The sequence below is a fragment of the Azolla caroliniana genome, unplaced genomic scaffold (assembly GCF_043228905.1).
Source record: "Azolla caroliniana isolate FFs.n. ecotype wild unplaced genomic scaffold, voAzoCaro1.0.p SCAF_6, whole genome shotgun sequence".
Classification (NCBI taxonomy): domain Eukaryota; kingdom Viridiplantae; phylum Streptophyta; class Polypodiopsida; order Salviniales; family Salviniaceae; genus Azolla; species Azolla caroliniana.
In genome coordinates, this window is record NW_028230441.1 from 546,746 (window position 1) to 571,810 (window position 25,065).

At 37.5% G+C, this 25,065-nt stretch overlaps 1 protein-coding gene across 1 annotated transcript; it reads left to right on the plus strand.

Annotated features, from left to right (window-relative positions):
• Window positions 1-5,297: 5,297 nt before the first annotated feature.
• LOC147862395 (isocitrate dehydrogenase [NADP]-like) lies at window positions 5,298-24,162 on the plus strand. Its single transcript, XM_087320849.1, has 15 exons — window positions 5,298-5,601; window positions 6,358-6,401; window positions 11,937-12,046; window positions 16,060-16,097; window positions 16,176-16,253; window positions 16,346-16,399; window positions 16,476-16,577; window positions 16,905-16,996; window positions 22,196-22,299; window positions 22,376-22,444; window positions 22,519-22,634; window positions 22,808-22,842; window positions 23,450-23,592; window positions 23,667-23,789; window positions 23,872-24,162. Exons 1-15 carry the CDS (start codon window positions 5,385-5,387, stop codon window positions 23,963-23,965), a joined length of 1,419 nt encoding a protein of 472 aa, XP_087176975.1. The 5' UTR covers window positions 5,298-5,384; the 3' UTR covers window positions 23,966-24,162.
• The last annotated feature ends 903 nt before the right edge of the window (window positions 24,163-25,065 follow it).

The following is a 25,065-nucleotide window of genomic DNA, read 5'->3' on the forward strand; positions in this document are numbered from 1 at the left end:
CCGGAGTTGACGAACCACACGTCTTCCGAGTTGAAGGTGCTTGTGGAGTCAGAGGCCGACATAGAGTTCGCACTATGTCTCATCACGAATATCCCACCATAGTCGTCGTATTCGGAGTTGGCGGCATAATTTGTGAGTTGTCGACATGTGGAAGTCGACTCGCTTTTTCTTTTTTGGCACTCCTCGTGGTGGCCGATTTTTCCGCAATAGTTGCACATAGCAAGCCTCGTTTGCCAACCTTGTTCGGCATGGAATCTCCCCCTTCTTCTGAATATTCCTCGATGAATTCTGTCTTGTTGTCAAAGGTTTGAATTCCCTTCATGAGATGGGTCGAATCAACCTCTTCTACCACCTCTACCTCATCCTTGGCCACCTTGTGAATTCGAGAAGAACATTTTTCCTTCTAACGTCTTAGTCTTGGTTCAGACGTGGTTCGCCTCAACCAATAACATTGATTGAAGGTCAAAGAACGGAGGGTTTTCCCTTGCAAAGATTAGCGTCCTTAACGAGTTGAATCGGTGTGCAAGGCCACCCAAGCATACTTGAACCATCTCGTCTTCGTCGACGTTTATGTTGATGGAGCTAAGCGAGTCGCAAATGCTCTTGATCTTGGCGGTGTAGTCCGACATAGACATCTTTTTGCCGAATGTTGTTCAACTCTTGCCAGAGTTGATGTTTGTGGGCGGTCTTGTTGGCAGTGAACATTTTCTTCAAGTTCTCCCACGCCTCTTTAGGCGTCTTGGCATCTCGAATGTGGCTAAGAATGTGGTCATGGACACATGTTGTCAAGCAATACATTACCCGGCTCACTCCTTGCTCCCACATTGGGTAGTTGATGTTTGTGATCTCGGGTTTGTCTTCGAGTGCACCGGTGATGTAGCTCCAATACCGTTGGCCAACTAGGTATTGGTTCATCTTGTACTCCCAAGATGAATAATTGCTCTGGTCTAGATTTTCACTAGGGAGCAAGCTACCCATTTGTGTGTTCATGTTGATTAGTGTCTTCCCTTCTTTTGCTTTTCTTCCTTCGATCACGTACACGTGCTACGTAGCGGCACTACAGTAGCAGATAACCGAAATTTGTCCTCAGCATTTCGAACACACAATCACGAAGAGTCGAGTGGGCTTAGTGGATGTGCTAAACCACATGCTCTGATACCATGTTAAGAATTACGGAATTAATCACGAGTTAATTAGTACCTAATTATGTGATTAAGCAACGAAAGATTATGTGATGTGTGTGTGTGTATGTGAGAGTGTGAGAGGAAGAGAGAAAGAGAGAAAGAGAGAAAGAGAGAAAGAACACTTATGAACAACAAGACAAGATGGGGGAATCGGGATGATTAACTATATTAAAAAGCATCATCTAATACAAAAATACCCACAATGAGGTATATATACATCTTATGTGCAAAGGTGCACATGTGTGAGTAGAATATAGGTACAAAGGTGTAAGTCCTATATTAAATGAACATGGGAGTGGAGGATCTACAATGTATCCCACTCAAGTACAAAATCTTATTTAAGGCTTTAACATCAACACACTAACTAGATTCTATCTAGGTAACTACAAAGTTACGTGCGTTGACTAAATGACTAAACTAAGTTTAGCTTGATATATCAACAATTACACATATTCCAATTGTATTGTAGCTCCCATTAACGTAAAAATTGGAACAATATCTCCATCTCATCATTTGAACCATTTTAAACATACTTAGAAAAAACCCATTGTTAAGGTCTCAAATAACAACGAGTTAAAACTTGCGAAACGTCTAATAAATACTTCCAAATGGTATATACTATAGGACATTTAATGAACCGGTGTGTATTGTCCTCCAAGAATAGTGCAAAAGAAACAAGTGCCTAACCCTAGTCCTCGTCTCTTTAAGGTTGAACCTGACGGGAACGTGTACACAAACATATATACGTATTTCTACATATAATATTATACATGCCCATATACATACAAATACAAAAATATATGCATATATGCCCATATACTCAATCCTACTCGAGATACATACATATACAAGTTCATCCCAAACTCCTCTACACTACCATACATGTGCGCCTAAACTAAGTCACATATACATAGCCCTGCACATTAAAATATGTGTACAAAAGTTTGTGCTCATTCCCTTACACATTTAACATTCATAGTTACACACTTTCATAAATACATATACCTACATACTTATATTATATATATATACTTACACAGGCAAGTATACATAAACTCACATATATAGATTCACACAAAAGCCGATACACATCCACTACACATTAACATGCACATATCACTAACTCACGAGTCACACCTATACATGTGAGTGTATACATGCACATAGTCTATGCATTAGTATGTGCGCACTCAATCACATGTACACACATGTATAAATATACATACACGTAAATACACTCATAAACTAGCACATAGATATGTACGTAAATGAATAGACACATAGATAATTGTATACAAGCTCATATACTCGGATACAAGCTCATGTACTTGTATACACCAACTCCAATGGTGTTGATAAAACTATTGTCAGTACAAAGATGTTGAAGAGAGGAGTCAAACATTATTGGACATCCCAAGAGAGACGATATCCACAAACATTTAAGAGGAATATCATATTTGGTTTAGGTCCCTAGTGGTCCCACACATTTTACACGCACTCATGTAACTTCATAGCACCATGACCCTCTTAGACATCACATAATGTAACATGATTCCTTCTTATGAAGAAGTAGAACAAGATGGATAACTCTAACACACACGCACGCCAAGATTTGATGCACCTTTCCCTCACAATCAATAGCTTTTTCTATGTAGATTTAGTCTACAATATTTTTTATGGTTGTAAGATATCTTCCCTCTCTTTTTCTCCTTATTCCCATATATGAAACTTAGAAAAAAAACCTTGAGGCATGTGTGATTAAGTGTATGCACCTGAAGACTTGTTATCTTGGTTACATTTAAACTTGCATGCAACATAAACACCATTTTCTCCAACTTTTATAAGGTATCTACGCTCAGTTCTCTTGTGATGACATGATGGGAAACATACTCGTAACAATAATCAATTTACATAGCTTCATTTTAATCCTAAGACCATTCATTGGTGCGTGTATAGCCTCAACCAGATTCAATTGCTTTTCTCTAGAAGTGCATGCAAAAACGCCCATGTGCCCCTTCACCTTCCACGTGATTGTGTCTACACTTTGGCCCTTCAAACGTGTTCTCGTAGTTTTACATAATAAAATGCACAACAATAGCCCCCATGCATGAAACTTAGAAAAAAGCAAGGCATGGAGTAGATGGTTATAAGTTGAATGAATTGGGGGTAGAGTCATAAATTATCCAGTTTTTGTGTATTTTGGAACCACATGAATATGCATGGCTATCACATAGACACATAGGGACATTGTATAGAGCTAGGCCATATGCCCAAATCTTGAATATGCCTTTGTAATTTTATGGTCATATAGGGGGTCCTTGCTTTTTCTAACACATTTTAACGAGTGTATCTTCTTAGGCCTAACTCATATGAATCATTGCTCTCACACAAAAACTAATTTTGTCAAAAACAATTCTTATAACGAGCATCCTTAAAAAATTTGAAGCCAAACTATTTTAAGAGAACAAGATAACAAGCATTGAATCAATATTTTAGTTTGCGAATTGACCCACCTCGATAAGAATGACAACCAGGAATAAGATAGCATACTAGTCAAGGTGTGGATGAGTGCTCATGAGAAATGGTTCCCTAGTTTTCCAAAGGCCATTGAATTTAGACCTTACTAGTTCTAAATTTCTATAAAGAGAAGAATCATATGACAAGACATGAGATAATAGAAGAGATTGAATATGGCTCCTCATAATCTCGTGAACTCAGGTTGAAATGTGAATGTGATGGCGTGTTTCGAATTGCAAGGTTTTGGATTCTTGAAGAGTAGATTTGATGTTGCCTCTATTATTAAAACTCTTCATAGGTTTAGTTTGAGGTCATGCACAATAAGTCCTCTTTTGTGGGATAAACCTTTTGAGCATGGGTATGAGGCATATTTCGGAGGTGAAACCGAAAATTGTCTACAAGCTGTCTCCAGATCCCTAACTGGTAATTCCCCTATTATTTCACGAGAAGTAACTTTGTTGAACATTAAATTCGGAACATCACGATGATTGCACTAATACATCGGGGTCTCATCATGAGTGATAGTGAGTGATTGCGATAACACATTGGGAGAAGCTCATGTGAACCCAAGCCTAAAATATGGTTGCAACCATAGAACGTAATATTCGTGTTCGTGCAAGCATTCAAACGTTTGGAAACGAACACGTTTGAAATGGAAAAAATACATTTTATTTTATTTAATTACTTACTATTGATTTAGCTCAACCTAGTCGTAAGGAGTCGTGCTATTGTTGTCTATGTCTTGGGTTCAATTCCCAATTTTTTCATCTTTCTCTCTCTCTCTCACATTAGTACCATTTTTATAGCAAAATTTTATGTTAGTGTTATAATGTTTTTTTCTTTTCTTTTTTTATTATTAGAACTAATGTTATAATGTTAGTGTTACTTGTGTCTTGGGTTCAATTCCCAACTTTCTCATATTCTCTTGTGAGTGTCATGGCAAAATTTTATGTTAGTGTCATGTTCCTTTTTCTTCTTTTTCTTTCTTTCTTTGTTATTAGAAATTAGGTCGCCCTAGTGGTAAGTTGTTATGCTACTACTGCCTATGTCATGTTTTCTTCATATTCTCGAATATACGTTTTATGAGTTTTTGATCGTTTCTTTTTTCTTTTCTTTTTTTCTTTCTTTGTTATTAGAAATTAGGTCACCCTAGTGGTAAGTTGTTATGCTACTATTGCCTATGTCATGTTTTCTTCATATTCTCGAATATACGTTTTATGAGTTTTGAAAGTTTGATTATAATTTATAATGACATATTTTGATTCAATCTCTGTAGGTCATACTCATTTTTTTGTAAAGTTCTAAAGTGAGGATGATAGAGATGTCTTGATTCTTAAGAATCATCCCAAAAGTATGCATGTGATACAATGCAAATATTGCAACCATATTTATGTTGGTGGTTCACAATGGATTAGAGTCCACTTATTGGGATTGAGAGGGAATCAATATATAATATAAACCATATTCAATCCAATCCAACTTTGAGATGATTTACCATACACGTTTGATTTAATCATTCTCGAATGCGAATGCACGTATGATACGTATGGTTCATTCTATTGCCGAGCCTGCTATATAAAGATTTTTTTCGTTGCCGTCCTTCTACACAGAAAAGAAAAGCAACACAACGAAAGTCGCTGTCGCTGCTGTTTATAACTGCGCCTCGTCTTATTCGTCAAAACGATGCTTATTACTCGAGCTTCTCTATCGATTCTTCCCACTGTTTCTAGGGTTTCTGTATCTCACTTGCCCATACCAAGGCTTACTCTGAGGCCATCTGCATGCTCTGCTAAAGGAGCCAAGATTGCTTTCTCTTGCTGCCTTTCGTCTGCAATTCAATCGTCTAATTCCATGGGGTTGGAGAAGATCAGAGTAGAAAATCCTATCGTTGAAATGGATGGTTAGTTCCCCAAAAAATTCGAAACTTTTTTATGCACGCGCTGTATTTAGTTCATGAACTTGTTGTTAGAGACACCGCCATAAATGCGAATCATAGGATAAATGATGCTAGTTCATTTGATTTCCTTCATTTGACATTGTTCTTAGATTTCACCATGAATGATAATAGTTTGTCAAACGGTGATGATAGTTTAATTGACGTAAATTACTAGTTGAAATCCCTGATCTTGTTATTAGGGGTTCCCATGGATGCTAGTTGTATCTCAAATGATGCCAATTCATTTGATTGGGACAAATACTAGTAGTATGATAAGTGATCATATTATACAAATGCATGCTCTTATGTGTACGAGGAATGATTGTCCATAATTAACAAATGTTTAATGCATTCCCCTTTCATGTACTTTATTGTATTGTTAGGCACATTAAACATCACTCTATGATACACAACATGCTTGGATCAGGATGTACACAATCTTGTTTTTCATCTCATCAAACGTGCCATGTTAGCTGTGTGGACCCTGGTTTTTCTTTGATGGACCATTGGGAACTCCTTGATATAATGGTCATATGATCGTGTATCATTCGAGTGATGCATAATATAATACGCTTGACAAAATGGTCAGAGGAAGATGTCTTCCAGGCACTACTTTCTTGTTCATTTCATGTTAAAATTTAGAAATGAATTTTTCTTTGTTTGTTGCATCAGTAGGATTAACAAACTTGAGAATTGGTTTTGTTTATTAATTAAATCAAGGTGATGAAATGACACGGGTGATCTGGCGAATGATTAAAGACAAGGTATGATCCCATCTTTTGTTCTAGTTCTAGTTTATCCGTTTTTTGAAATTTCATTGTGTTATATTCAGTATTACGTTAGTCCATGAGATTGGTGAACATTAATTTGAGTCTTCTGGCTAAAAAGAAAGGAAGAGATGCATCAAGATCTTTAAATGGCCAGAGGAGGGTCAGTGTAGCCAATGAGAAACAAAGGAGGTACAACATGATTTTATGTAATATTTCATACGTGCAGTGAAACTAAAGCTATAGACTGAGCTAGTCACAATGAAAGCTATCTGGATACGATACAGTCTATCAAAGAGGCAGTGTAATGCAAGATACAACTGGTTTAAGTAATCACCTAGGAGCATCTAAGAGTGGCTTTGTAGGAATCATCCAAGAGTGGTTCTTATTCCCCTCTATGAATGGTACTAGGCATCTCGTTGTCAACCATGCCAGACCCTGGTTGTGTCAAATAAAGAATGGTAATAAGTATCTCCTTTTCATCCATATTGATTGACTAATGAGTTGGCAGTGAATATGACAGTGTATCTATTGTTTCCATTCTCTGGACCATTCGATATGAATACATTTCACAATTATGTGAATGGGAGCAGCCCATTTACGGAGTTCAACTGATCTATTGTACCACAGATCAGGAGTTCAATTCCCACTGCTGCCTTTGGTGGCTACAAGTGACAATCAACCCCAGGTTAATAGAACAAAAACATATCAGAAATATTTCTCCAGACTCTCGAAATCACTAGAGCTAGAAAGCCAAGATGCACAGGTCAAATTCAACCATCATAAATAATTCCGACAAAAAATGTTCTTGCACCTGCAATGTGCATCATGCAAAGTTCATGACTTTGTCTATATACCATAAATCTGCTCCATATCATGCATCTCTGCATGCTCCTCCCTAGGAAGTATTAATATAGATGTGATACCTTTCTGTCCCGTGCCATGAGATTGTGTTCCACTGGCTAGGTTAAGAGATATTCATATGCATGAAATAAATAATCCTTGGGATACCAGCAAGCCCTTGATTCCACAAAGTATGCTTAACCTATGAAAAACACTCTACCATGTCATATTTTAACTTGCATAAGCTAGATAAATATGATGGATTCCTTGATAATAATGAGATGACAATGCCAATACACTCATCTCCTAAGTTGTGTCATGGAGGAAAAATTCCTTTCTTAATGTGAAACTAAATGCTTCCGTTTTCTCAAGGTTCTTTGTAAACAATTTTCTTCTTAATGTGAAAGAGCAAGTGCTTCAGTTTCTCTTTTAAGAATATCGACAGAGTCAAGATAGAACGTGAAGAGCAAGACATTCTAATGTTGAAGTAGTAAAGAAAGAAAGAAGGATATTTAATGTATTTTAAGATGCCAAAATGGCCTATAAGACCAAAGAGGAGATTACATCTTAAAACCTTCTCTCACTGTTGAGAACAACAAACAAAAATAAATATAACTAAATAAATAAGTAAATAAAAATAAAAGTGACCAAAGAGTCTCGTTCTTGACACATGTAAGATTCTCAAGTCAGATAGAGTGTAGTTATTTTCTTCAGAACATATCTAGCATAAGCTAATCCGGAATTTGGAGATCTGCGAAGCAAGGGAAGCACTTGCAATGGCAAGAGATAATGGTCTTTAACTGTTGATGACAAGGGTGGCGAGATCATTGTCGACAAGGCTAAGGTCTACATACATGAGGAATCACTATTGCCCATTGGAGAATAGATAAATAGATGCTAACATGTCAACATTGGAATATTACACTACAAATGTAAAAAGGCCAGAATGTTGTTGTGACATACTTCACGAATAGAAATTCTAATTAAAAGAAGAAATGTTTGACTTGAAGATGGTTTAGTTCTTAGGGGCAAAGGTTTAATTTTCAATGGTATGATGCATCTACATTGAACTCTTGTAAAGTCTATTGAAAGACCAATAGACACAAAATTGGATAAGTTTACCATTGGTACTTTGCATGCATGCCATGTGGAAGCATGTGAACTATATGAAAGAGTCTTTTGAGAGGTACATATAGAGTCTCAAGGCAATTCTAAGGCATGGGGTGACAGGAAAATAAATCAATGGGGTTTAAGAAGAGATGTAGGCTCTACTATTATAATCTATATTTGAAGTTTTGAATATTCAGGGTTAGGGTTTCACGACCCTATATTGTACTTACGTATTTATTAATAATTTAAGCAATCCCTTTATTTTCTGAACCTACCTATCTATTTGTTTCTCGCATTTTATTTAGCTATTTGATCTCTCTATCGCTTATCCTCACTCCAATCCCTCTCAATCTATCTATTTCATTTTCCTTCTTGTTCTCTATGTCTCTCCTACTTCATGACTCCAGCAGTTCCAATGCACCAATCATGAACTTTACGACAAAGTGGTAAACTCAATGCGAATGCATCGGCGAGGAGAGATGTTGGGAGCAGCTTTAGCAAGTTAAAGGCAGTTCAACAGAAAAGGATCATTCAATGCTGACATGGTCAACTTCATGATGACCACGATGGGGTGGATGATGCAGGAGCAAAGTGCTGCAAACGTATTGGAAAACGAGGTGTCTCTCGCTGTCTAAGCAGTCCTCTAGAAGGATGGACACTTCGACAATGAGTATATCACCAAGTTTATAGAATCTTACGAATATGAGATGGTGAGCAAGGGGGCTACTGAGTTGCACATGGTAACCTAGTTCAATACAGTGATCACAATAGTGATGAGGGATAAGGTTCTGGACTTAGTAGAGTGGGTTCTGGCCAATGCTGCTGTATGAGTTTGCACTACATGATCGAACAAGAATGGGATAGAAGACTTTCTTTCATTGGATCGATAAAGGAGGATTGGGATTCTCGGTTACAAAATTGTTGAGAGAGTTTGACAAAAGATTTAACGAACTCTTAGTAAGGGATTGTGAGTTTCTTTATTCAGAGAAGGTGGAGCATCGGATTCTGGAAGGAACTTATGATTCTTCTTAAAGACCAGACAAGTGTCACCAAACTAGTATCTGGAAGCATGCTGAATATTCCCGAGAAAGGCGGCTCGGATGAAGGAAGATTCTGGGACTTCAAGGGCAAAGAGGCAGTTCTAAAAGATCGGGTGTCAGATGCAACTAACTGAGCAAAATGAGGACAAGATAGAAAATCTGAAGCATACTTGACAAATTATCGAAGGTATAAAAAAGTTTATAAAGTAAATTTGGTAGACTAGAAAATGGTAAGAATACAGGAAGACAAAAAGCTAGTGGATTGCAAGGTATGGTGTGGTAGCACCGAGAACCAGAAGAGGGCATGTCAAGGTCACAGAGAAGCCTTAGATAAGATGGCTGGAGTGCAAGGTTTCAATACTAGAAAACTGCAAAATCAATTCAGAGCGACCACACATTTATTCATTAGGCTTGCGCTACAGTGGAAACCCCGGGAAAGATTGGCGAGCAATTAGAGCCATCTGTGGTCCTAGTTGACCACAAGTCCGAGGTAAATATAATATCAACATAATTTTATGCTGTGACAGTGGCTGCTTGAAAACCATCATGGAAGGTCAAAGTGGCATCATATATAATTGAGGATCTCTATGGGGCAGGTCCAAAGGTCAAAGTAACGGTAGGGGATGTGTCTCTAGAACAAAACAATTTGTTCAGGAAAAATCTTCCTGCAAGGTGATTCGAGTCCAGCCATACATCACAACAGTCAGGATGGAGATGATAGCGATTGATGATGGCTTGACGTTTGCGACGATCAATAGTCAAGATGGGAAGCGGTCGGTGCAATTCCTCACAATATTCACACATCTAGACTTTATGTTTTGCTCCTTATCATGCGATCAATCATAGAGACTAAAGGTCTCTCCAAATCTTTCCAGTTAAGTCCCCAAGTTACTACTCTGTAGAGAAGTTTCAGTATGACAAGTGTATCAAATAGCCACAATTTAGTTCTTATCTCTATGAACTGTATATGTGTACATTGTCTTTCAAGAGCACCCAGGGCTGCATGTCCACGAGAAAATCGAGCACAGGCAGCCTACGATAAGGTGAACTGAGGCCCTATCGTTGTTATTCCTAGGTATGCATAGGATCATGTATATAGCACATTTTCTTCTCCCACGAAGAATTCTGGTTCTGATCTTGTTATTGACACTTGAGTAGTGTTGAACACCATCAGTTTAGTTTTGTCTAGGTTTATAATACATCTATATCAAGGAAAAATGATTTAAAGACATTTAGATTTTGTAGTGCGTCCAGAGAGTCTGAGATCAGCGCAATATCATATCAGCATATACTTAATAACTGTATGGCTATACTCGCTAGGTGTACTCCTGAACTGGAAAATCTATCTATGTAATGTGATACCTCATCTATATACAGACTGAAAAGAATGGGTGATGGTGGGCATCGTTGTTTTACTCCAATTGTACGAGCCACAGCCTCTGAGATCCCATTCGGATCACGGATCCATACAGTGCCTAGATTCCCTATTGCACATCTATTTTTTTCTTACTTAATTTGATCTTTTTTAAATCAAACTTTCTGGTGTTAATCTAGTCAAATTGAGAAATTCTTAGTCAATAGCAAAAATATTTAGTGAAAAGTGCTGCACGAACCGATCCAATGTCGAAGGCTTTTTGGAAATCCTCTTTTTATGGGCTCTGCCCTCCGCAATAAGGGCCCAGGTGTCAATATTTGATCCAAAAATGTGAACCCCTTTCAAAAGCCTGCATATCCAGCTGAACGGCAGCCATTGCTCTCTGTACATACTTTCCATTCTGACTCTAGGATTGAGCCATACAGTTTAGCCAAATAGTGGACAGCCGTGATTGTCCTATAATTGCTTGGAATCATGTGGTATGTTCTGTCCAGACATAGTGGAAAAACGTTCACACATAGCTCTATTAAAATGTGCAACAAGAGCAAGGTGTCACGGATATAGGTAAAGTGCTCATCCACCAATTCATCATGATCTTGGACCTTTCCAAATTGTAACCAATAATAGCATTTCTTACCTTTTTTGGAGTAAAAAAGGTGGATTCACGTGGGCATGAGCCCTATGGGTGGAGGAATGGGCATGCTTTGGGATATCATATAGTACCCTTTGTGAATGCTACAGTTTAGATGAGCTTGGTTGTGTGGTAAAGAGATGTGAATCTATAAATATAAGTTGATATGAAAACATTATAACAAGATCACTCATATTTTGAGTATATGTACAAATGAAGTGCAAAGATGTAGGCAAAGATGTGGGAGAAAGTTTTTAGATGATAAAGCATTCATTGGCTTGATAGATGCTCAAGGTCTCCTGCTTATTTATAAATTATTTGAAAGTGAATCATGTATCTTACTTTCTTTAAGATTTCAATCTCCCTTAGAAGCTTTTGATATACTCGAGCTAGAGGTTCAAACGGCTGATTAATGAAATTTTGTTGTCCCATAAGGTAGACATTACATCTATTATCCATTTTTTCAACTTTTTCTTTTGCTTGATCTAGATATCTTGATATTAACATTATCAACCCTTTTTATTGGTCCACAGCTGATACTTCCTTTCATTGATGTTGATCTGAAATATTTTGACCTTGGGATCCTTAATCGAGATGCAACAAATGATTCGGTAACTGTAGAAAGTGCAGAAGCCACATTAAAGTAAGTTTGGACGAGCCTTATCTCATGTTCTTCAATATTTGTGCTTGATCATATGTACAAATTGTCTTTTCTGTGATTATTCATGCCATATATGCTGCAACGATCCAGGTACTTGAGTCCGTCCATTGTACAGGGTAGAGTGTGACAAATTTGATTCTTTTCCTAACTCTTTACTGTGGGTTTGCACTATCATTATGCCCTGTCACCACCACGTAGTTCATGTATCTTTAGGAGTCTAGAGCTTTTATTTTTGTTTCAGTATACATAACTTGAATTGAGCCATATTTGTAATCATGATTAGTAATCAGCAACAGTATGGTTAAGTTCAGGAGACTCTAAACTCAAATTGTTTAAAAAATTTTAAACTTCAACCAAACCGAAAAACCTTCAGACCAAAACTGTTTAAACTGACACCATTTAAACCAAACTGTTGGGGGCATTTTCTAGCTCAAACCTAATGATTTAAGAATTCGCCAGTCATTAAGCCGTTAAGCTGCAATGTCACAGTTTTGAACTGAATTAATGGAAAATGTACACTCAAATTTTCAAGAAAGGTTTTTTTTTTAAAATTCAAAAAGAGAAATAAAACATCAAAGTATTGTTAGGGTTCCAAGTTAAAACGTCATCATACATATTACATCATTTATAAAGTTGGTTTAAAAATTTAATAAATATTTCTAAAATGTCCTTTCAAACTGTTAAGTTGTTAAAACGCAGTTTGAAGCTGAATAAAGGACAAAACCCTTAGCCAATAAAGGCTCAAACCGAACTCTTAAAACCCCAAGCCAAGCCAAACCCAACTATTTCACATGTTAAGCCGTTAAGCCACGTTTTCCCATTTTGTGTCAGCTCAAACCAAACCATTGCCCATTTCACAATGTTTTCCCATGCACACAATTCATGTTGTCCAAGGTCAATTTACTCTCTTTCCCCAAAGAAAAAGGGGCTTAGAGAAAAGGAACGAACTTTGGCTGCATTAAAAGAGAGCATTTGCACTTATATAGAGATTTATCTATATCTTGGAGGCACTTTTCCAATGTAGAAGATAGCTAGGGTTTTGGGTGGAGTTGTGCCGCTTCCTAATCATGATTTGTCTCATAGGCTGATTATTGCCTCTGGTAGACATTTAACTGTGCTTATTTGATACACTTGTCACTTCACATCTTTTCTATGGAGTAGAAACGTGGGAACCAAGTCTTAACAAGGCAAATAACTGGAAAGATTTAGAGAGACCTTTAGTCTCAATGATTGCCTTCATGATAAGTAGCAAAGCATTGGTGCCCCTATAATCATCGACGCATTATTCCGATCAGTGACCATCACTCTTATTCATGATACTAGTAAGTCATGGACTACACAAATGGGCTCCTAACCAAAACATAACGAAGGGGTTACACTAGATTGGGTAATAGCAATTTGCCTCGGCCTCATGGACCATGATCTCACCACTCTTATCATCGATAGATAAAGGCCATTATCTCCCAGGATTGCTGGTGCTTCCCTCACTTTGGAGACATTTATTTTTGTTTGTTGTTTCCAAAGACAAGACAACACTTACGATACAACTCTTATTTGGTCTTATAGGCCATTTTGGCCTCTCAAAAGACAGTAATCTATTTATCTATCTTTCTTTCTTGTGTATATATAGATAAAATTTAACTAAAATATTTCTGTGTCATCATGATTATATTTTTATATCAATGCCCATAATTGCATATTTTTTGCGATTTTTTGGACATGGATCATATCTTGTAGGCCGATTCTGCTTCTAGTAGATGTCAACCATCATTTTTTTGTTGGTACATTGCACATATTAAATTCCATTTTCTTTGCAATTTTATTTCTACTTGTTCTATTATTTGTTACTTAATGATATCTGTCTAGCTGTCTATAGTGTCTTATCATTGATTGTTATTTCAATTTCTTGGTATTTTGTTTCATTTATATTATTAGTATCTCCATCTCTTTATCTCTCTCTTGATCGGGCAATGGCAATTTGCCGTGCACGTAGGCCCCGGCCCCATGGACCACGACCCCGACACCCTTGTCATCGACAAATAAAAGCCATTATCTCCCGCCATCGTCGGTGCTTCCCTCGCTTCGGAGACATTTCCATTCTGGATTGACCTATGATAGAGATCTTTCGGAGACAAAAGCTACAATATACCTAACTTGAGACTCTCGCATGTGCCAAAAACCAGATTCTCTTGTCTCTTTTCTTTTCATCTTATTTACTTTTATATTTACTGTGTAATATTTACTTTATTTTGATTTGTTCTCAAAGACGAGAAAACATTTAAGATGTAATCTCTTATTCGGTCTTATAGGCCATTTTGGCCTCTTAAAAGACGTTAATATATCTTTCTTTCTTTCTTTCTCTCTCTCTGTGCCTGACTTTCTCATGCATATGCAGCCCTTGGTGCTCTCGAGAGACAATGTGCACATTTGCAGTTCCAAGAGCCACGGACTAAGCTATGGTTATTTGATACACTTGTCACACCAACTCTTCTCTATGGAGTAGAGACATGGGTATTAAGACCGAGTCTTAATAAGGCAAATCATTGGAAAGATTTAGAGAGACCTTTAGTGTCAATGATTGCTCGCATGATAAGGAGCAAAGCATCGGTGCCCCACGATATAATCCAGGTAGAGATGGGAGCAGCACCTATAATAACCGAGGCATTGTTCCGATCAGTGACATTTATCCAACATCTTTGGGAGCTCCCTAAATGAAGGTACCCAAGGTTGGCACTTATGTCATCAAAACAACTGGCCTGAAAATGGAGACACTCATTGTTGGTATGCTGAAATGCAGCAATGGTTCAAGTCACATGGCATGAGTATAAATACACTACCCCCGTTCCAATATAGCTTGGACTGTCCCCATCTAAATATGACCAAAGTGGAAAAGAATAGAGTGATCTGAACTGATATTATTAACTTGGAAAACAAGATAACATGGATCAACCCCAAAATACCACTCAGTACAAAGATGGCCCACTATAAGACACACTTCTTACATGCATCGGAGGATGGATTTGTCATCAGGCCACCTTATATGGACATACATCTATCCTATGCACTGCGTAGTGTGATAGGGCAGCTGCGAACTTCATCACATCAGCTACAGATTGAGGTAGGCAGATATACACGACTACCTCTAGAAGAGAGAATTTGCCAATTGTGTCATCAAGGAATGGAATCTGAAGAACACTATGGTTGTCATTGTAGTGTCTTTTATGAAATCAGAGGGAGATATCATTGCCTCTTTAAACAAGGCTTTGGCCTACTACGCAAGGTAATGGAATATGAGGACCAACGATGCCTAGGTACTTTTCTTGCTAGAGCTCAAGAGACATCAGGAAAAGTTGTTGAAGAATACAGCCACACAAGCTCATCCACAAAGAACAATCACAACTTTCTTTAGCCCCATCACTCCTAATGCTAGAAGTCAACCCCGGGATACACAAATGGGCTTCAGACCAAGACATAACAAAGGGGTTACAATTGATCGGGCAATTGCAATTTGCCGTGCACGTAGGCCTCGGCCCCATGGACCACGACCTCGACACCCTTGTCATCGACAGATAAAATCCATTATCTCCCGCCATTGTAGGTGCTTCCCTCGCTTCGGAGACATTTCCATTCTAGATCGACCTATGCTAGAGATCTTTTGAAGACAAAAGCTACAATATACCTAATTTGAGGATCTCACATGTGCCAAAAACCAGATTCCCTCATTAATTTTCTTTTCATGTTATTTACTTTTATATTTACTGTGTAATATTTATTTTATTTTGATTTGTTCTCAAAGACGAGACAACACTTAAGATGTAATCTCTTATTTGGTCTTATAGGCCATTTTGGCCTCTTAAAAGATGTTAATATATCTTTCTTTTTGTCTCTCTCTCTTTCACACACACTCCAATTTGTAAGCCCAAAGAATATATGGGAACTTCTGTTTGACTTATGGCCTCATTTATCAATACATTTGCTTTGGTATTGCATTACAGGTATAATGTAGCTGTAAAATGCGCAACAATCACACCTGGTGAGTTGGGGAACATAGGAATATTTTATTGCTATATTTGACCAGGATCATTTATCATATTGACTTCATTATCTATAGATGAAAGTCGTGTTAAAGAATTTGGCCTGAAAAAGATGTGGAAGAGTCCAAATGGAACCATTAGAAATATTTTGAATGGTACATTCTTTCTGTTCTTGTACTTTTCATGTTTAAGTAGAGCTAAAGATGATGTACGTGTTAGTGCCTAATATATTAACCTATTTTTTCAGGGACCGTCTTCCGTGAGCCTATTATCTGTAAAAACATTCCTAGGTTGATTCCAGGCAAGCATATTTTTTATATTTTATTTTTGGCAATACAGTTACCGAAATATGATTCAGTTGCCATTTATTTTTTCAGGATGGACAAAACCTATTTGTATTGGGAGGCATGCTTATGGAGACCAATATCGTGCTACTGATATGGTTATTGATGGCCCAGGGACACTAAAGCTTATTTTCGGTATGCCTTTCCAGTCTTACAAATTTAAATACATTGGTATCCCAGAATTCTTTTGTTCAAGCTCTGATGCTTTAACGTAAAACAAGTCTTTGATGAGTTTGAGTTTACTCATCGGTCAGCTTGTGTTTTGACTATCATCCTATTATTGACAGTTTAATGCTAGTTCTTTTGACTATATTAATTCTCTTATCTATCTAATGGTTTAATAAAGTTGATATCTTTGATGATTTTGAGTTTACTAATCTGCATTTGTTTTGACTATCATCATTGGCAGTTTGATGCTAGTTCTTTTGATTATATAACTCTTTTACCCATCTATTTGAACAGTGCCAGGAAACGGTGGTGAACCAGTAGAACAAGAGGTTTTCAAGTTTGAGGGTGCTGGGGGTGTTGGACTGGCAATGTATAATACGGAAGAGGTGCGGAGTTCTAGGCTTAAGAATACACTAGTGCTGCATTTTTGTTGAGAGAGAATCATGCATGCATCCCCTAGAGTTCAGTATTAATGGAAATGTTTCATGGTTTTACAAAATTTCTGGTTTTTAGGCACTCTTTTGGAGTTCCAAAACTAGTTTCATATAACAATTTGCATGCTGGTGCATGTAAAACTTTGTTAATTTATATGAAAGAAGAGTTTTGAAATTTAGATGAGTTTCAGATGGTTGGTACTTTTCATTTATGAATATGGTTGTAGGCGCATCAGGATCTCGTAAATTCTGTTACATAACTTTCCTTTTGTGTAGCCCATCCCATTCAGAGGAACCCTGTTTCATTCATGCATCTTCATCTTTTGAACAATGATCATACAATATTGAATCTAAAGAGTGCTATATGCTCTCAATCTCCACTACCTTTCCCAACTATATTCCATTCTCCTAGTTAGGTGACCCAAGCTGACAATGGTCAAAGACCATCACCTTTGTCTATACCAGAAAAAAAAAATAGGAGGCATTGAAATGGAGCTGGAATTCCTTTGTACAATGTCGTAAGTGAAAATGTAGGATACAGATCAATGTATCCTCCCCTTGTATTAATGTCATACGAGTAGCCTCTCGGTACTATCTCCTTTCCCATACTCCTTTGATGCACCGTCATCTTTCACAGTGACTCTGAGATTAGCAAAATTAACTTGGACATTGCATATCCATCTACCTCATGAATTGAGATGTACCACCGTTACACCTACCTCCCTTTCATCATATTAATTCAAGATATAGGTAGGTAAAGGCATGTATCTCCCTACCAGAGGATAGTTCAGTTATGCTATACAGAGCCAGAGTTTGAGTAGCATTACATATGCAGCTGTCCATTTTCCTTTGAGATCTGAGCACACTTCCGCCACTTCTTTATGGAGGGTTTAGATCATTCTCCCGGGTCATGGTTGTTAAGCAGTTTCTTCTGATGATGAGACAGCCTTGCAGTACCTGTAGGGAGGTAGATGTCGGACTACTACGAAAGGCCATTCCAAGAGACCACAGAGAAAGGAAAACTATCAGGTAATACAAGGATATTGCTGGGCCGAGCAGTTCATTTGGCTCGCTCCAGGCATTTGAGGATACATGATCCACTCATGTTCTACCTCTTTCAGACATGTACTTATTTTGTACTTCATAATCTCCACATTACTCATACCCATGGTTCTCATATCATTAAACTTTGATCACAGCCTAGTTATGTAGGCCAGTTACATTGTTTAGCTACACTTTAACCTTGTTTTATTTTACCAGACATTCTAGAAATAATAAAATTTGCATCAGTGCAACTCTGGTCTCTTAGGTCACTTTGGCCTTCTGAAGCAGTATAACATTTCATTTCATATCTCTTATTGTCAAGTATAACGGCAGCATCTATAGTCTCCATGTCCTGCAACTTTTGTACAAGTCTCAGTTGAGTCACATTGTTAGCAGGCAGCCAATACAGCATCCTCTAAGGATCCTTGTAGTTCCATCCAAGAGCAGGTATTATATCTATTCCAGGAATCTGATACTTGCTCTCTCCTTTTTCTGTACAATGCAGTAGTAGATAATGCATGCATTTTTGAGGTAAGACCATACAATTTTACTCTTATATGCACTTCTAAAGTGGAGATAGTAAATTTATAGACCCTGTTTGGGTTTTTCACCTGCCTGTAGTAGCACACTAATACTCACAGCTCATACATTGTACAAGCTGTACAGATAAGCATATGATATGCATTTTATGTTTTCCCCCATGTTGTTTACAATACTACTTTCATTTTTCTTTAGAAGAAAGAAAGATATATTATCATCTTTTAAGAGGAAAAAATGACCTATAAGACCAGACAAGAGATTATATCTTAAAATGTTGTCTCATCATTGAGAACAGCAAACCAAAATAAACGTAACTATGGAAAAAAGTAAATAGAAATAGAGCTAAGACATGAAGAAAGAATCTCGTCATCTATACATGTAAGATTCTCAAGTCAGATATTGTACATGTTTTCTTCAACAGATTTCTAGCATGGGTCAATCCAGAATGGAGAGGTCTCCGAAATGAGGGAAGCACCTGCAATGATGGAGATAATGGCCTTTAACTATCAACGATGAGGGTGGTGAGATCATGGGCCTACGTGCATGACCCATTGATATTGCCCGATCTATCGCAATGTCCTAGTTGGAACCCCATTTATGTAGCCTTGATTGACTTGTACCATCGTTAGTGTTTGGGCTAAAGAAAGTTGTGATTGTTCTTTGTTGATGAGCTTGTGTGGCTTTGTTGTTGTCCGTCAACAACTTCTTCCCGTGTCTCTTGAGTTCTAGCAAGAAAGCCCCAAGCACTGTTTGGTCCCCATTTTCCATGACCTTGCTCTTACTTCATAAAAAACTGTATAATGACGAACATAGTATTCTTCAAATTCCACTCCCTGATAGCACAATTGGCAAATTCTTTCTTCTAGAGGTATCCTTGCATATCTGCCTACATCAATCTCTAACTGATGGGAAGAAGTTCGTAGCTGCCCTATCACACTACACAGGGCATAGGATATATGTATGTCCATATAAGATGGCCTGATGATGACTCCATCCTCTGATGTGTGTAAAAAGTGTCTCATAGTAGGCCATCTTCCTACCAAGAGATGTCATTTATGAATATATCCATGTTGAGAAAGTTGTTTTGATGTCATAAGTGCCAACCTCGAGTACCTTTTTTTAGGGAGCTCCCAAAGCCATTGGATGTTGGTCAGTGATTGGAAAAATGCCTCGATGATTATTGGGGCCGCTCCAATCTCTGCCTGGATTATAGCATGGGGTGCAGATTCTTTGCTCCTTATCATGCGGGTAATCATTAAGACCAAAGGTCTCTGTAAATCTTTCTAGTTATTTTCCTTGTTAAGACTCAGTCCTCAGGTTTCTACTCCATAGAGAAGAGTTGGTGTGACAGTGTAACAAATAGCCACAATTGAGTTTGTGGTCCTTGGAGTTGCAAATGTGCACATTATCTTTCAAGAGCACCAATGGCTTCATTTCCACAAGAAACTCGAGCACAAACAGCCTCCCATAAGGAGAACTGAGATCCTTTGAATGTTATTCTGAGGTACATGTAGAATCATGTCCTTTACGTCTCAGAAGTGGAAAAGAATAGAGTGATTCGAACTGATATTATTAACTTGGAAAACAAGATAATATGGATCACCCCAAAATATCACAAAATCTGATATTATTACCTTGGAAAACAAGATAACATGGCTTCATATCCACAAGAAACTCCAGCACAAACAGCCGCCCATAAGGAGAACTGAGGTCCTTTGAATGTTACTCTAAGGTACATGTAGAATCGTGTGTATGCCACCTTTACGTCTCAGAAGTGGAAAAGAATAGAGTGATCCAAACTGATATTATTAACTTGGAAAACAAGGTAACATGGACCACCCCAAAATATCACTTGGTAGGAAGATGGCCACTATCAGACACGCTTTTTACACACATCGGAAGATGGATTTATCATCAGGCCATTTTATATGGACATACATCTATCCAATGCGCTGCACAATGTGATAGGGTAGCTGCAAACTTCATCACATCAGTTAGAGATTGAGTTAGGCAAATATGCACAAATACCTCTAGAAGAAAGAATTTGCCAATTGTGTCATCAGGGAGTTCAATCTGAGAACACTATGTTTGTCATTGTAGTGTTTTTTAAGAAATAAGAGAGATACCATTGCCTCTTTAAACAAAGTTTTGGCCCACCACACGAGGTAATGGAATATGAGGAGCAACAGTGCATGGGATTTTTCTTGCTGGAACTCAAGAGACACAGAGAAAAGTTGTTGAAAGGACATTAGAGTACATCCACACAAGCTCATCAAGAAAGAACAATCACAATTTTATTGAGCCCCTCACTCCTACTCATGCTACAAGTCTATCAAGGACTACACAAATGGACTCCTGACCAGGACATAACAAAGGGGTTACATTAGATCAAGCAATAGCAATCTGTTGTGCATGTAGGCCCTGGCCCCATGAACCACAATCTCACCACCCTTGTCATTGATAGATAAAGGCCATTATCGCCTACCATTGCAAGTGCTCCCCTCACTCTGGAGACCCCTCCATTCTGGATCAACCTATGCTAGAGATCTTTCGAAGACAAAAAGTACAATAGAGCTGACTGGAGAATCTTACATATACCGATAACAAGATTGTTTGGCCTCTTTTTATCTTATTTACTATTTTTACTCAACAATTGTTTTGTTTTATTTGTTCTCAAAAATGAGATGATGTAATCTCTTTTTTGGTCTTATAGGCCATTTTGGCCTCTTAAAAGATGTTAATATTTCTTTCTTGCCCAAGAAGAGTTCTGGTTCTGATATTGTTAGTAGTTACTCATGCTTGCATGCAGTTAAACACCATCACTGTCTGTACAAAATACTTTTGAGGCATTTAGATGTCTTTGTAGTCCTTCCTGAATATCGAATATCATTTGACATAAACATCTTCGAAACTGACAAGATCATGTGTTACATCCATGTGAATATTATAGAATGTGTTGCAATAAGAAACTAAACCAGGTAGCAGACTCATTTAATTATTATGTGATCATCGAAGTACAATGATATTGGGACTATGGGCACAAGTAATACAGTGGGTACAATGTAAATAATAAATAAATCTTATAGGGGTAAACTATGACTGGATCAGCTCATGAACACACTTATCTTCCGCTTACTTCATAAAAAAACTACAGTGACAAACATAGTGATCTTCAGATTCCACTCCCTGATGGCACAATTGGCAAATTCTTACTTGTAGAGGTATTCGTGTGTATTTGCATACCTAAATCTCTAAACTGATGTGATAAGGTTTGCAGCTGCCCTATTACACAGTGCAGCGCATAGGATAGATGTATGTCCATATAAGATGGTGTGACGATGAATCAATCATCCGATGTGTGTAAAAAGCATCTTGTTGGCCATTTTGCTACCAAGTGACATTTTGGGGCTGATTCATGTTATCTTGTTTTCTACGTTATATTATCAGTTCAGATCACTCTATTCTTTTCCACTTTTGTCATGTTTAGATGGGGCCAATCCAATCTATATAGGAATGAGTGAAAGAGAGGGATAGATTTTATAATGAATAATATCCTGAATGTTGCAGTCTATCCGTGCCTTTGCTGAATCGTCTATGAGCATGGCCCACCAAAAACTATGGCCACTCTACCTAAGCACAAAGAACACAATTTTGAAGAAATACGATGGCAGGTGTGTCATTCCGTTTTGTATAGTGGTTCCTGATTTTGGAACGCAGTATACTGATTGTTTAAAAAACTTGCTGCAGATTTAAAGAAATATTTCAAGAAGTCTATGAGAAGACTTGGAAGTCAAAATTTGAAGCAGCAGGAATATGGTTTGAGCCAAATCTGATAAGTGATTTCCCCCCTTTGTAATGGCACGCGTAACAAAGGACATTTAATGCTGCAGGTATGAACATAGGCTTATTGATGATATGGTGGCATATGCTCTCAAAAGTGACGGAGGTTATATCTGGGCTTGCAAGAATTATGATGGGGATGTACAAAGTGATTTTCTGGCACAAGGTATAATACTCCTTTCAGTAGAAAATTTCGAGAGTCAGGAGTCCTCAATTCAGAAAGATTATGCCTGTGCATGACATGTATGATAAAGTTAATGGGTTGGTTGATGAAACAAGAGGAAGAGTTTCTTGGAATAGCATTAACTTCTGAGTAATAGCTTCGTTTAATTGATGCAGGTTTTGGGTCTTTGGGCTTGATGAGATCAGTTCTTGTAAGTTACTTGAACTATAGTTTATTTTTAGTTGTGTGTAGGTCTTGCGACATTTTGTGTGATCATCATGGAATCTCTTATATTTTTCTGGTGCTGAATGTTAAGAAGTTTTATATAAACTTGTAGACACCTTTCACATCTGCCAAACATAACATTTTACGATTTGATCTCCTTTCATGCAAGCCTAATTATGCAATTGTGATTGATAGGATACAGTCATCATTTATTTTCTCACAACCTTACATTCTTTACTAGATAACCTACTTGTCATTGTGTAAATGATATGAATAACTATTTCTTTAATAAAATTGAGTGTCTTACAGGATGTAACTGCTTTTAAGGGAAAGATGGCATTTTTTAGGGTGTTCCACATTATGCAAACGAAACTCACCCACAAGTCGAATTTTTCTTGCCTTGAAATCTGATCTACTGCTGAAAATATCTTCCACTCCAAAACAAATTTCATGATACAGCTTACTATATATATATATATAAGACTTTGTTTATTGACACATTGTTATATAGAAATGCTCTAATGTATCTTTATCTTGAGTTGGATTGTGTGCATGACTGATCTGTGTTCTAAATATAATTTTATTGATGACAGATGTGCCCTGATGGCAAAACAATTGAAGCTGAAGCTGCTCATGGTACAGTGACACGTCACTTCCGTGTACATCAAAAAGGAGGAGAGACTAGTACAAATAGTATTGCATCCATTTTCGCATGGACATGTGGCCTTGGACATAGGTCTGGTTTTGGTGATACATATTCTAGATGTGGAATGCTAGGAGCATATTCTTAAAATCATATCCTGGATGCAGGGCAAAACTGGATGGTAACAATGAACTTCTCAATTTTGTGCTGAAGTTGGAGACTGCTTGTGTAGAGACAGTAGAAAGAGGAAAAATGACAAAGGATTTGGCCATACTTATTCATGGTCCCAAGTATGTATCTCTATAATTCCAGGGAATTTTCCAGTCTTTTATGTTACAATGGATTGAATCTTACAGTTGATCATTATTTCAGGGTAAGAAGGGACCAATACCTGAACACAGAAGAATTTATAGAGGCAGTTGCTGAAGCTCTCAAGGGGCAATTGGTCATCAGCTCTAGGCTTTGAGTTGCAGATACATTTAACCAAGTAGAATATACAAAGGGAAGATCCTGCAGAACTTACTTCAGCTTCACATTGAATATGGAGCATGTAAATGATAGATATAACATCTTCATCAAATTTTAGTAGGGTAAGTCATAAGTTATCACTATTAATGTATTGACGTTATAATAAATGGCAATATCTATATATCTTTGTAAGGTTGTGCATGAGTGTTAATAAGTTTAATCCAAAATGTTTTTCACAGGAAGCATGACTTGACAAAAAGATAATTGTTATTTTAGAATTACAGTGTAATCTTCGACCTTAAGAATTCCTATTCAAAATTTCCATGTGTTACAGTGTTATGTAAGACTGTTGTGGGTATTAGACTACTTTTCTTATGATAGCCCTTCGGAAAGTTTTATTTTAACCTTCACACATTGTCATGATCAGCTCATAGATAAAATTTTGCTAGTGAGGGTTCGCCTGTTCAGTTATTGCCATGAAATGTTTTGCCTCATCAGTAACTGATGCATAAGTTTAGTTCAAGAACTTTTTAGTCACTTGCATTGGCACCACCTTGCAACATCACCATCTTCATTTACTGGCAGCCCTACATGCTGGACTTTTTTTAGCATCACTAGCTTGCAATATCACCCTCTTCACTACGTATAGGTGCACATAATTTCAGCAGCATCAGTACTTCCTTACAACATCCTCTTGCAAAGTAACCAAATTGTTATCCTTAACAGCTTACTTACAACATCATTTTAATTGCTTTATCGAGGCACTTGTTTTTATATGTTTGGACTATAAGACAACTGATTTCCCTTCGTCTTTAAATTTAGAGAAGTAATTGCATCTAACAGCATTCAATAAATTACATTGTCTAACATCATGTTTGTGAATGACAAAGGAATGATATCATGGTCGGTAAGCAGGGATGTACCATTGTCTACCATTTTGTTTGGGAGACAATTGAGGGGGAATGGCAATTGATCTTGATTTACGTATGAGTAGATTAACGACTAAGAAAAATCCAGTCTTATTCTATAACTTAATCATGCGTGAACGGTAATACTTTTGTACTTACCCACATTCGAACTATACCACATTTCCATGCA